The following is a 13,740-nucleotide window of genomic DNA, read 5'->3' on the forward strand; positions in this document are numbered from 1 at the left end:
AAGCTGAACAGTTTAGGTTGAATTCTGTTTTCAGATTTGTGTTCACTTGATTTTCATGCAGCTCTAGTTAGGAGACCTAATGCTTGCAAAGCATTTTGAGACCCTTGGATGATATACAAGTGCAAGGGATTACTACTATTATTATTACTATTTGTTGTTAATTGTCTTTTTTTTTTTTTTGTTAGGGGCAGGCTTCTGGGACTCAGGCCATCTTAGCTCAGTCTCCAACTCTGATACAGACTTCCTGCATGGCCTTGGATAAGTCACCTTAATCTCATGTTCTCCCAAATACCACTATGTAAAATGAAGATAATACTTCCTTCTATCTACCCTTTGCCTTTCTTGGTCAATTTCACTGTAAGTCTTTGGGGTAGAGGATTATCTCTTTCTTTCTCATTGGGTCCCTGATCTTGACAGTGGCCACTAGGTCATACTGCAATACAAATAGTAAATAGCAACAGAATCTTATTTGGTGGGGTCAGGGCCTCGAAAGGCATATGCTTGTTTTAAAGGCATAGGCAACTAGGCCTATATAATATATAGCATATATCAAGTCTGGGTCTCAAGTAGTTTTACAGTCAAGCTAGTCATGGATGAAATTTACTCCTTTGTATCATTTTGGGTCCAATTCTCCAATCTGCCAAGATCCCTTTGCTACGTAAGTGGCAGAAAGTGAATTTAAAGTGACCAGAGATTGTCCCTGGGGAATTCCCCTTGCATGGGGGAATCACTGCCAGCTTCAAGCTGCTGCCATGGCTTCACACCACCTGCCCCAGAAGCTGCCTCCTCCCTGCCAAACATAAGGGAGAGTTGTTGCCAGGAGGGGAAGTGTGGCAGAGCAAACCTCTGCTGTGACCAGTTTGTCACTGGTTTAGAGCCACCTTGCATTAGTGGCATCAGTTAAAGCTCCTCCCCCCTGATGATTTAATTTAAGCCACAGCCAGACAGCTGAGAATCAAGGAGCCATGAGTGGTTCCTTGGCAGCACCATCCCTTACATTCCTGAGCTTAGGTCCAGTGGAGAATCACTGCCTGGATGTGTAAGTGATTAACCCAACATGTGTATGTTCTGTCACGGGGCATTTCCTAGGAGAGACTCTATTGCATAGCTCATCTCTTATCTACATCAGTAGCACCTCCAGTAGAGCAGGGCAGAAAATGGGAGGAGAAATAATGGCATGTTCACAATTTCCCCCTCATTTTTCTTAACATTTTTGAAATGTTCTGACCAGTTCTAGTTTCCACTTAAGACCCCCCTGTGTGAACGATGGAGTCCCAAACTATGAATGGCCAGAAAGCCATGTCATCACACAAAGGAGCTATTCAGAGTCATAGATTATGGGCTAATTTCTGCTTTCAGGGTCAGCCTGAGTAAAGGTATCAGAATCTGGCCTCACAATTCTGTTGACTTCAGTGTGTTGCATGTACAAGACTGAGAACAGCATTTGGTCCACTGCATACTTCTGAATCTGCCAATAAGAGGGCACTGTTCTGTAGAGTGCTTCTGTAACAGGTGGGATCATTTCCCCCGTTTCACCATCTTGTGAATTTTTATCACATTGCTATAAAAACAGCAGACATAACTGTACTTGATGTCTCAGTCGTAAGCAACTAAACAGGCTATATTTTAAAGAACGTGCTAGAGGTACATGTTATTTGTCTTGTATCTCCTACAAAGTGCTATGAAACTGTATTGGAGTTTAACAGATAAAAATTGAAGGGAAAATATTTGAATTGGGGTGGATCTCTTGCTAGAGATCTAAATAATCGATTTGGGGTTCCTAGTTAATCACAGTTAATCGGTTGTCTGTAACTAGGCAGTGTGACTAATCCAAAGGTTTTACAGTATGTAGAACATTCATTACTTGCACATTATGGATTTCCACGGAATGCTGAGGCGCTTGCTAAGTTTCACACACAGTACAGTACCTAGGAGTACATGATTACTCTAGAAAGTGAGTATCAAGATGGATTAATGCACTGGTCTTTCTGATTGGGAGACAAGGCTGTGCAGAGCTTGTTTTTAACAGTGCGCCTCTGATCTGATTTATGATTTTCTTTCTTTGTCTCTCAATCACATACACCTTTTCCTTTATAGGAAACTAAAATATAAGGCTAATATTTTTCCAATCAGTGGTGCATAGTGGCGATCAGAATCAGAACTCCAGTAACATGGTTACGGAGCCCATCTCCATCAGTTGAAGTACAAGTGTGTTATAGGGCTGTTGAAATATATATATATGTATATATATATATATAAATAAATACACTCTTTTAATCAATTATTGCAGAAATGGATAATTTGCTGTCACTATCAGTACTTCGTATGTACTATAGCAACAGCTGACATTAGAGCTGTTCCACATTGAACCAAAACAGTTCCACATTGAACCAAAGTTACACGTATTCTCAGGATACCGGTGTGGAGTTGAATTGAACTCGCAGAGTTCTTGGGCCCCAAGTCCTCAAAAGTTCAAGGACCAGGATATGTTGTTGGAGGAACTTAAAGCAAGGGACTTCTGGGTAAGAAGTCATTCTCTAGCTCTCCACTAAACCACTCCGAGTCTGGTGTCTCCCTGCCCACATAACAACTGGGTAGCTGGAGTGACATTCAGATGTGATCCACCATTTTGTGAGTGCCCTCTTTTCCTCCTGATTTATAGAGCCACAAAGCATCTACTTATGAGGAAGTTACTTCCTTGCCTGGAGATGACTTTGTGATAAGCATTTGCAACCTGAGGGGAATGGACAGATAAAACCGTACGTGTGCATGAAGGGTAAAATAGTAAAGAGACAGTCTATCGCATGAATTGTGGTCGACCTGATGCAATGGGAGAGTTTTAAAACAGAAAAGAAAAAATGAAAGCTCTTTACCATCTAAATGGATTTTACATAGTTGCACAAAAGGAAAAAAAACCAAACCAAAGTCAACTTCCACTACCTCCCACCTTTCGGAAATTAGCACTGGCATCGTAGAATTCACACACAAAGGTAGGTCTCACTTCCTTTGTGCTTCTTTCAATGACATCAACATGCATGGCTATGAGATGAAGAGACAATATCTCACCCACGAGGAGAGACAAATCAGAATTTTCTTCAAAGTAAAAAATGATAAGAACACAAGACCATCATAGGTGAAAGCTAGTTCTTTCAAAATGCCTCTTTGTGACTAAAGCTCGGTCAGAATCACTCTATTAGTGACCTGTTTTATCTAATACAATACACGCTGAGGGAAGTATTTTGTAACAGGCTGAAGAATGCACACTGTACAACTGAGCTGGAACCTCTATCAAAATGGTTATGGTGTTATTTTAAGTGTGATTTACTTTGAGTTTACTGTTTCCACACAGTAAATAAATAGATGATATTCCACCGGTAGAGTAGATTATGGGGTTGAATCATCAGATTGGAGCCCTGTAACTTTATGTGATATGTGAGGATTCTCATAAAACTGAGATAGTCCCATAATTAACCACTAGCCATGGGATATTATAATATATTCCAAGGTGACTAGTATTTCTTCCCAAATGGAATTAGTATGAAATTATAATGTTACTTTCATTGGGGTTTTCTCCTATTGCTGCCATGAATCCATATAATTAAAAAATAAGACTACCTTGTTGTGAGATTATCACTCATTACTGTTTAGTACAAATCTGCCAAAAACGACCAGTATTATCCTTTTTCCAGTCAACCTTTACTACTAAAAGGTTGAAAGAGCTGTAGATCATCAACCCACACTTTCATGAGGAGCAAATATGTTTTAGCTACTGTAGTTCAAAACTCTTCATTACTCTAAATGCTAAGCTCTAGTGTAATATAGAATGGGTTGGTTTGCATGCTATGGAGTTAACATCCTTACATCTATAATTGTCTCCTAGTGAGTCATTTTGTGTTAGTGTCAAGAATTTAAGCTATCGTTCTACTTTGCAGTTAATCATCTGAAAGAGATGGGATTGCCTTGTGAATATGCATGTTGGTGTAGTCGTCCCTCCAACTTAGTAGGCACCTCGTTTCTTTAATCAGATGCACAATACCTGCCATTTAAAAACAGCTGAAAGGTCACAGCTGGGAACAAATTAAAAAACATCTGGCTTTTTCAAATTCTGACCCCGTTGTGTCAGAAATCTCTGTAAGAGCTGCGTACTCAGCTCCTGTTCTGCTAGGAAGCATTCCGCTCTCGGGTGCCTCCATGATGCACTATAGAGTCCAGCAACATGGCTGTAGAATGCTAAAAAATTTTTCCACTAGATGTAATTGCTCTTCAAAAATATCTTGAACCATGTATTCCCTTGACCAGGACCAAAGTTAAGGCTCCTGGAGTATGATCTCATCCTTAATTTTGCTGAGCAGCCTCCCCTGCGCCATTTGTCCCCGCAACCTAGACTTCACACATGATATTCAATGTGTGGTGGTGGGACTATAATGGATAAATGTGCTACCCATTGCTCTAAGAAAGCAGTCTGACTGAATCTTAAATCTCTACAAGGTATGGAGGTTAAAGGTCAGATGGACATTCCTCTAAGAGGTTTCCTACCTGCTCTGTTAATTTCTAAAATTTCTTCTTGGGCCAGTGGGCATGTGTCGCTCTGAGTACTGTGGTGTGGAGAGTTTACGACAGATTTACAATAATTGGGGGATCCCAGCTGGGGTGGCCTCGGGATATGCTTCTTTTTTTTCTTTGGTAGCTTCTGCTTAGCCATAGCTAAGGAGTAATACATTCCGAAATTGTTCACAATGACGGGGACAGGCATGGCAATGGTCAGCACGCCTGCAAGAGCACAGAGAGCCCCCACCAGCATGCCTGACCAAGTCTGAGGATACATGTCTCCATAGCCCAGGGTAGTCATGGTGACAACAGCCCACCAAAAGCCGATGGGGATATTTTTAAAGTGTGTATGATTACTGGCACTAGGATCATTGGGTTTAGCACCTATTCTCTCAGCATAGTAGATCATCGTGGCAAAGATTAAGACGCCCAATGCCAAGAATATGATGAGCAGCAAGAATTCATTTGTGCTGGCACGGAGAGTATGTCCTAGGACCCGCAGCCCCACAAAGTGGCGGGTCAGCTTGAAAATTCGCAGAATTCGCACAAACCGGACTACTCGTAGGAAGCCCAGGACATCCTTAGCAGCTTTGGAAGACAGGCCACTGAGTCCAACCTCCAAATAGAAAGGCAGAATGGCCACAAAGTCAATGATGTTCAAAGAGTTTTTGATAAATTCCACCTTGTTTGGGCAGAAAGTGATTCTCATCAGGAACTCAAATGTAAACCAGACCACACAGACGCCTTCGATGTAGGTCAGAAAGGCTTCGGTCTCCGCTTCCCTGTAGTGTCGCACGTGGGTGTCATTGCCAATGAATTCAGTCTCTGTTTTGTTCACGATGGGGTTAAATCTCTCATGGGTCTCGAGGCAGAAGGTGGTGATGGAGACCAGAATGAAGAAGAGGGAGGCGAATGCCACGTACTGTTGAAGGAAAGTCACAAGAGAAATGTTAAACGGTAGATAAAGTACAAGGGATTTGTTTCTGAAACACACACAGAAAACTGTTGGATTATTACAACTGAAGATGTTAACAGCTGTAGTGCCTTCTGCCTGTGGATTTAAGGCATCACGCTTCAGCTGCAAAGACAATAACGCACTCAGGCTCTGATTCCTTAAAGCACTTAAGCATATGCTTACATTTAAGCATGTGCTTAAGTCTCATGGACTTCAATAGAACTTAAAGTTAAGCACATGCTTAAATGCTGCCCCAAATAGGGATGCCTTCCTGAATTGTGTCTCAGTGCCTGCTGAAGTTACTCATGGAAAAGACCCACTAACTCTCAGAATCCACTTGCTCTAAAGTGCAAGATGCACAGTGGGTGCCATAAAAAAGTCAACATTTATTAACAGTTACCACTGTCTTTTGTGTGAGGTGTAACAGTTATTTCCTATTCTAAGTTTAAGGAGGAATTGTGGCATTCCAGGTCTCACTGTGTGGTAGCTGCTGCTAAATGTTGACATTAATGGTGGCTTCTGCAGGTCCCCAGAGGAGGGCAGTATCTGATATTACAGAATGATGGGCAGCAAAGTTCCATTGGTTTGTGTTGAAAAGTCATGGCCTCACCAGAGCCAGCAAAACATGCAGAGGACTGGCCACAAGTCACACTAACACCTACTATTGTAAGATTCTTCACCATTAAACCCCTCAGCCATCTTTTCCAAACCTTTCCCAGAAAGAGAGAAATATAGGGCCATATTCTCAGCTAGTATGAATTGGCACAGTTTCATTGGCTTCAGGGGAGTGGCATCCAGTTACATTGGCTAAGGATCTGGTCCATTACCTTATTTCCCATCAGAATGTGAGCATGCATTCGAAAACCAGATTAATTTTTTCCAAGCTGCTACATTATTTCTTGTTTAATCATGTCACAGTGAAGGTGGGAACATCCTCCCAAGGCCACAGGAGATTTTGAATATTTGTTTGATCCACTTTTGCTCTCACTTATCCCAGCTTTATCACTGGACTTACTCCTGATTTATGCCAGTGTAACTGAGTAGAGGATGAGACCCAAAATGTACAACTCTCAATAGCTCCATTTTCTCTGCCTAATCCCCAGATGGCATTTTGATTTAGCAATTAAATAAATCAAAACAAAACACCCTTTCCCTACCCCAAGAATCTGTATGCATATAATAATGTTCTTTGTATGTCAGTAATGGAAGTATCTCTGTGATCTTCACCCTGGAGATCTGTCTTCCTCAAGTTCAAGGTGTCTACATGTAGTGACCCCTTGACTAAGCAAGACACACAGGATACTTTCAATTGTGCCTGGCCTAAAGGACATATGCACCTGTATCAATTTAAGAGCTATCCAAAGAAAATGTAATGTCCTTGTATTACTTTTATCAAGCAATGTAATCAAAATAGGAGTTCAACGGGGTTGGTTTATTTTGTTTATTGGATACCTAGCCAATACCACAGGTCAGCTAAAAGAAATAGCTGCCAAAGGAATATACCTGTTAAAAATAGTATCTGTCTCATGCTACAAGGCTCTCCTACAATCAACTACTATGTATTCTTAGTGTGTAGCTAGTACAAAATTACACTTGACCTTCATGGTTAGTAAACAAAGTGAAAAGCAAATATTTGACTTGTCTCAGTGTACTTCTTAGTATAGAGAGCAAACTGAACTGTTTGCAGAGGGGTAGGGGCCAAGCTAGCTTGTGTGGGGATTTTCTGCACTCCAAAAACAGGGAACCTGATTCTGCTGTAGACGAGATCAGAGTCCAGCCCAGAGTCACTGACATTAGTCCTGGGCCGAAACAAAGGATGGTCCAGCCCCTTCTTTCTCAAACTATCAAGAGTTGCATTATGGTGGCACTGAGAGGCCCCCTTTGTGCTTGGTGCACAGACAGACACGTGACAAAGACTTAACAATCTAAACAAACAGATTAGCCCCATTTTACAGTTAGGGAACCAAGGCACAGAGTAACTTGCCAAAGGTCACACAGGAACTCTGTGGCAGAGCTAGGACTAGATCCCAGATGTCCTAGAATCAGGAGGCCATTCTCCCTTTCCTTGCACCACAATATCTCACCCACATTTTCTTGTAATATTCCCATTAAGTCTAGAAGAACTGAAAGTAGCCTTCTGTGGTTCAGTGATTGTTACTGATTGCTTCCACTCCCCTCACGGAAAAGGTCTTATGTAAGGAGTGATTTAAGAAACCATCTTAACAGCTGAATGTAGCTGCCAGGACTGTAGTTTGCTGTCGGGAAGAAGAGTGATCTAAAGGTTAGAGAAAAGAACTGGGATTCAGAACTTGTCGGTGTCTATTTCAGCCTCTGCTATAAATTGGTGTGACTTTGGCTAAGGTAAGTTCTCTGTGCCTCAGCTTGCCCATCTGTAGAATGGTTAAGGTAATGAGTTAATTGCCTTCAAGGAAAGTTTTGAGTTTTGCGAAGTGCTTTGAGATCCTAGATAAAGAGGCAAAAGCACTGCATATACTTTGGAGTTGGCTTTGCTGGCTTTACCTAGCATCAGAATCCTCCCTGGAAAATAAACCACAGACTCTTCTAAGGGCACAAAAGCTGAGATTTGCAGTGCAGTATTTGCAAACTCACATGTATAAATATAATTGAACATCTCATAGGCCTGGGTAGGATTAAAACAACAAACAATCCCCCTTCCCTCCACCTTTCATAAAGAAATCGGGAAAATATTTACCCTGGGCTCAGATCCTGTCTGCTAAATCTCGGCCTGGAGCAAATTTTTACCCCTGAGTTATAGACCCATGAGAGTAAGAGCTTCTGAAAGGAATGCTGACACATCGGTAATACTGGAAGCAGAAGCACTTGTTTCTAAAGCAGAGACAGGAACAGCACACCAGCCGATTTTATTAAAATAAAGCCATTATGCTTTTTAACGGGTTCACGAAGGAGGCCCTTCAAACAGACTTAAAATGCAGTGCGCCTCTTGACGTGCTTGAGTAACTCCCATGAGCCAGTGTTTGCTGCATAGGACAACCTTCAGCATGACCTCCTTGCACAGCGAGAATCATTAGAAGTGACGGTTTGTTGTATTAAAGAGAAGAAACAACCAAATCTGACAGGACGTTTAAAGCCACTGCAGTGACACACACTAGCAATGTTGTTGGGAGATAACGTTACACCAGTAATGTCTCCTGCTATTCATTCCTGCAAATGCATGTCATTGCTTCCTGATAGAGCCAACAGTTTTCAGCCCATCATTCAGCAGAGCTCTCAAGCATGTGCTGTAAATTAAGCATTTGCTTTAGTCCATCCTTGTTCGGCAAAACACAACACACTTTAATATGGCTGGATTTACACACTTGCTTAAAGTTAAGCACAAGCTTAAGTAATTTGCTGAATTTGAATTGGGGTCTCACTGTTTTGGGTCTTCACAAAGGCTCATAAAAAATCATGTAGGTTGATGATGATCAACCCCCCACTCCGCCACTGGTTACCACTGTACATTGTAATAGTTACTGCCTTATAGCATTACCAGCAAGGATGTCCTATAACGAATGTTTGGAAAAATACTCCTTTATGATCTCATTCCTTTTGGTAGTTAGTTGCTTTGAAATCAGATTGATTTTAAGGGGCTGGTTTTTAAAAAGCAGCCTTCCCTTCTGCAGTTCAAGTTTTGTGCCATAATAACGTACGCATGCAAGAGATAGGATTTGTATGCAGAACAGCCATTTGGACAGATGAACATGATGGATTTGGTTCTCAATTACACTAAGGTTCCTTTGCACTACCCAGGCCCCTGTAAACTTCCAGAGGGGGGTCTAATGGGACTTTGGTGTAAACAAGAATCAGGCCTGAAAACTCAATCACCTGCATACACAACCGATGGCATCTATCACCTGCACATGCTCTGACACAGATTTTTAGAAGCCCAAGGTGGAGTAGCTGGCAACTCTGTGGCTGATGCAAAAATGGCAGAAATTGGAAGGAAAGAACCACTATTGTCTTCTTCTATATGTTCTTCTACATGAATTAAGTGCTATTTGTAAACTATATTTACCAAAGTATAAACATAATCTGATCTCCTCAAATGCAATGCAATATTGTCTTACATGGATCAATATTCAGTGCTGTCAAAGGAACTGCAAGGGAACCCCACATTTCCCTCTCACCACAAAGGCTAACAGCTTCTCTCATCTGATGTCCAACACTACGGTGGCCTATTTTCAGAGATGCTGAGCCCCTATAAATCCCATTGAAGCCAATGGGAGCTACATATGCTCAACACCTTTGAAAATCAAGCCGCAGCCCTTTATTCACTGATAATTCCCTCGCCTATCGTCCATCCTATGAGTTTGTCTTTTGATATTTACTGATCCTAATTTTCTTTGTCTTTCCATTTTATAGTAGAATAACTCTTCTTACAGACAGCCCCCCAACCTGAAGCAAATACTCACCAGCAACTACTCACCACACAACAAAAACACCAACCCAGGAACCTATCCTTGCAACAAAGCCTGTTGCCAGCTCTGTCCACATATCTATTCAGGGGACACCATCATAGGACCTAATCACATCAGCCACACCATCAGAGGCTCGTTCACCTGCACATCTACCAATGTGATATATGCCATCATGTACCAGCAATGCCCCTCTGCCATGCACATTGGCCAAACTGGACAGTCTCTACACAAAAGAATAAATGGACACAAATCAGACGTCAAGATTTATAATATTCAAAAACAAGTTGGAGAACACGTCAACCTCTCTGGTCACTCAATTACAGACCTAAAAGTCGCAATTCTTCAACAAAAAAACTTCAAAAACAGACTCCAGCGAGAAACTGCAGAACTGGAATTAATTTGCAAACTGGACACCATTAAATTAGGTTTCAGAATAGCAGCCGTGTTAGTCTGTATCCGCAAAAAGAACAGGAGTACTTGTGGCACCTTATGAAGTGGGCTGTAGCCCACGAAAGCTTATGCTCTAATAAATTTGTTAGTCTCTAAGGTGCCACAAGAACTCCTCCTTCTTTTTCACTGTCTCTAAACAGGGTGGGGCAGAAGAGTGTGAATTTTGTCATGTGCCCTTGAGTTATGCAATGGAAGCTAAATTTTTCTATAATTAAAGCAAGTACCGAAAGCGTCCGAAAGTGATCAAAGCTCTTTTATCTGCTTTGACACTTGCCACATGTGAAGGATTCCTGCTGATACTGGAGATGCTGCTGCTGAGGCTTTCATATCCAAGAAAGTGAAATCTGAGATTTTTCTAAACTGCAGACGGGCGGATGAATTGAGAGGAGACTTTAAAAGAGAAATTTACATTAAAATGTAAATAATGCAAAATGTTTACATTTTGAGGGGGGAAAATGACAATCCTGCATAATCTCTGATTATCGTGGGTCCAAAATTGTAATGCGGATAGTCTGAGGAGGCTATTTTGAGGGAAGTTCAGAATGAGCTTTCCACTGAGTCTTTTAAGGGGAGTTCATCACTATTTAATTTATATGGCCTCTTGATTTAAAAAAAAAAAAAAGTGCTCAAAGAGCCTGATTCTCCATTGCCCTGCATCTTGCTGAGTCATTATGCCAGTGCAAAGTAGGTGTAAAATGCTGCCCAAATCAGAACAGTATGCTTTGTTTTGCATAGTGGGAAAGGTGAGAGAGGCAACAAAGAACCATGGCTAGGTAAAGGTATTCATGACTAATGGGCACTGCATCTCTCCACCCAGCCTGGAGAGAGAATGAAAAACCAATGGAATTAACACTAATAAGCCTCTTAATGCAGGCTCATTATGCAAAAAATCAGAACGTTTGACTAGGCAATAGCATATGGCCAGGTGTGACTGTCTAGTGCTGGAAATGGCTCTTGGAAACATTAATATAACCTGCAGTAGTTCCAGTCTTGCAGGCAAGAAATCTTTACTTTTTTTTTAAAAAAAAAAACAGAAACGTTGTTATTCAGTAGGATTTCCCCTGCAGGACAGGTGGATTTTAAGACAGAAAGGCAGTGAAGGGCAGGGCATAAGGCACTGTACTGGGACTCAGGTGATTGGAACTCTATTCCTGGCTCTGCCACTGGCCTGCTGTGTGACCATGAGCTAGTCACTTCATCTCAGTTTCAAACTCAGTTGCTTTGGGGTTTGTGAAAAATGGTTTCCATGGCTCTGTTCACGACTTAGGCCTCACTTCAGCTAGGGACTGAAGCTCGTGCCTAATTTTAAGTGGGTGAATAGTCCCACTGAAATCTCAAGATACATTGAAGTCAACATGACCATTCACGTAATTAGAGTTAGATATATGTTTTAAGTATCTGGTTGAATGGGGCCATGACTGTAAAAGTGAGCAAAAGCAAGGATCTTGTTGAAAAGCAATCTCTGCAGCTGTGAGACTTTATTAAGAAATATCGGACTGAAAACAGCTTTGGAGTTTCTTTGCACATAGTGCTTATTAAGAAGCTGGTAATACTTAAAGGGGAAAAAAAGTCCAGTCTTTCTCTTGTAGGTGTGAATTATATAAAAGCATGACCTAGTATTCTAGCCAGGTCCTGTTCTGTGAGGAGAGCACAAGCTAGTAGCAATTAGCTTGATCTTTCTTTCTTTCTTTCTTTGCAATGAACTGACATTGAAGCAATCAATACAGCCACTCACTTCAGTGAGCACAGTATTTCAGTCACAGGGCTGTTCAAATGTATGTTATTCAGCTGAGATCTAACAAAGAACTATGCTTACAAATAGCCCTCGCTGGAGGATATGAAGACCACTACTCTCGTAGGAGCTAATGGAAGCAATGATTATGTAATGTTGAAAAAATAGAATACAGATTGCAGGAGGTATCTCTGATTGCTTTAGGGAAAGAAGCGATCAGATGTGAAACATAATGTGAAAAAATGTACAGTCAACTGTGGGAAATAGGTTTGTTATTTCTACATTCTGTGTTACAAAAACAACAACAAAAAACAGAAGTGGATGGATCCCTCGAGTGCAAACCCTAATGTGCAGCTAGAGGATACATGTGCTGGTATGGTGACTCTTGGGACGTGCAAAATGTCATTACAATTGGAAGACTGGCTTGTGCAGTACCAGCCCAGGACCACGTAGTGAACCAAAGTGGTCAAGAAGTCAAGCACTGGAGCTGACTTTTCTGAGTCCCAAGCAAGGGATCAATTGATCAATCGTCCATCATCTGTTTTGACTAGGACAGGCTTAGCCTCGTGGTTTAATGGCAACCCTGTGCATTGCCACATAGGGAATGTGAGTTTTGTTCTCCAGCTTTGTTGCTAGCTCCCTAGGCTGGCTGATGCAGAACACTGCAGAGTCAGTAAGGTGTGGAAGGGAAAGAACATTTCACATTGCTCTCTAGCAACCCTGGTAGGACAATTCCCGTCACAACACAGACAGGTTTCAGAGGGAGACAGGCACCCAGACTTGGTCAGCTTAGTTCTGGGCCTTTGAAGAAGGAAAAGCAAGAGGTGGAGGGATGAAGGAGAAAATGGGAAGATTCCCATCTCTTGAAAATACTGTGTGGGACCACTGCCTTCTCTGTACGCGATTCATATCAGTCCGAAGGGCTGTAAATATCCAGATGCTGCTGTGTCTATAAAAACATTATTTAGACAATGTCCAATGCAATAGCAATACATCAGTTGGGAAAAGTATATAAACTTGCATGCTTCGGGGCATAAGCCAACCAACAACTGGTGGGGTTAGGAAGAAATTTCCTCGAGGGTAGTTTATTTCATAGCTGTCTACTAGAGGTTTCTTGCACCAGCCTCTGAAGTATCTGACGCTAGCCACTGTCAGTGACAGGATACTGCACTAGATGGAGCATTGGTCCAGTATGCCAATTCCTACGTTCATTTTGTATTTTTAAAAATGCCAGATCCAATAGGTGATATGTCTATTTTTAACATTATTATTATTAAATTATCCACTCTAGTTCTGTTGCACTGACTAGTGGTAGTGCCATTATTAGTGATGCTTGTCAGGAACTTGACTCATCACCTTTATTCTGGCTCCTATTTTATCCTCTGAGAAAGTCCCACTTACTCCCTCTTACTCATCCCCAGTTCTTTATTCTGACTATGGATGAGCAAAGCAGTTTTTGCACAATCTTTTGACTAATGAAGGGAGTTCCTCACTAGAAGTGGACAGAATCCTCTTGGCAAAACACATCTGCCTGGCCCTGGGTTTCATCACACTCATACCCAGTTTGTTGAGAGGTTTGCTACGGTTTAGAGACAAGTTTTATTTTTCTGGTTTTG

General features: G+C 41.6%; 1 protein-coding gene across 3 annotated transcripts in view; it reads right to left on the minus strand.

Moving 5' to 3' along the window:
• The window catches only part of KCNC1 (potassium voltage-gated channel subfamily C member 1), a 158,631-nt gene that overhangs the window by 19,299 nt on the left and 125,592 nt on the right, over positions 1–13,740 (minus strand). For all 3 annotated transcript variants that reach the window (XM_054028521.1, XM_054028520.1, XM_054028522.1), the window contains exon 2: positions 4,537–5,470. In XM_054028521.1, the coding sequence (XP_053884496.1) occupies positions 4,537–5,470 (934 nt within the window). The remainder of the gene's footprint in view (positions 1–4,536; positions 5,471–13,740) is intronic.

The sequence above is a fragment of the Malaclemys terrapin genome, chromosome 4 (genome assembly GCF_027887155.1).
Source record: "Malaclemys terrapin pileata isolate rMalTer1 chromosome 4, rMalTer1.hap1, whole genome shotgun sequence".
Classification (NCBI taxonomy): domain Eukaryota; kingdom Metazoa; phylum Chordata; order Testudines; family Emydidae; genus Malaclemys; species Malaclemys terrapin.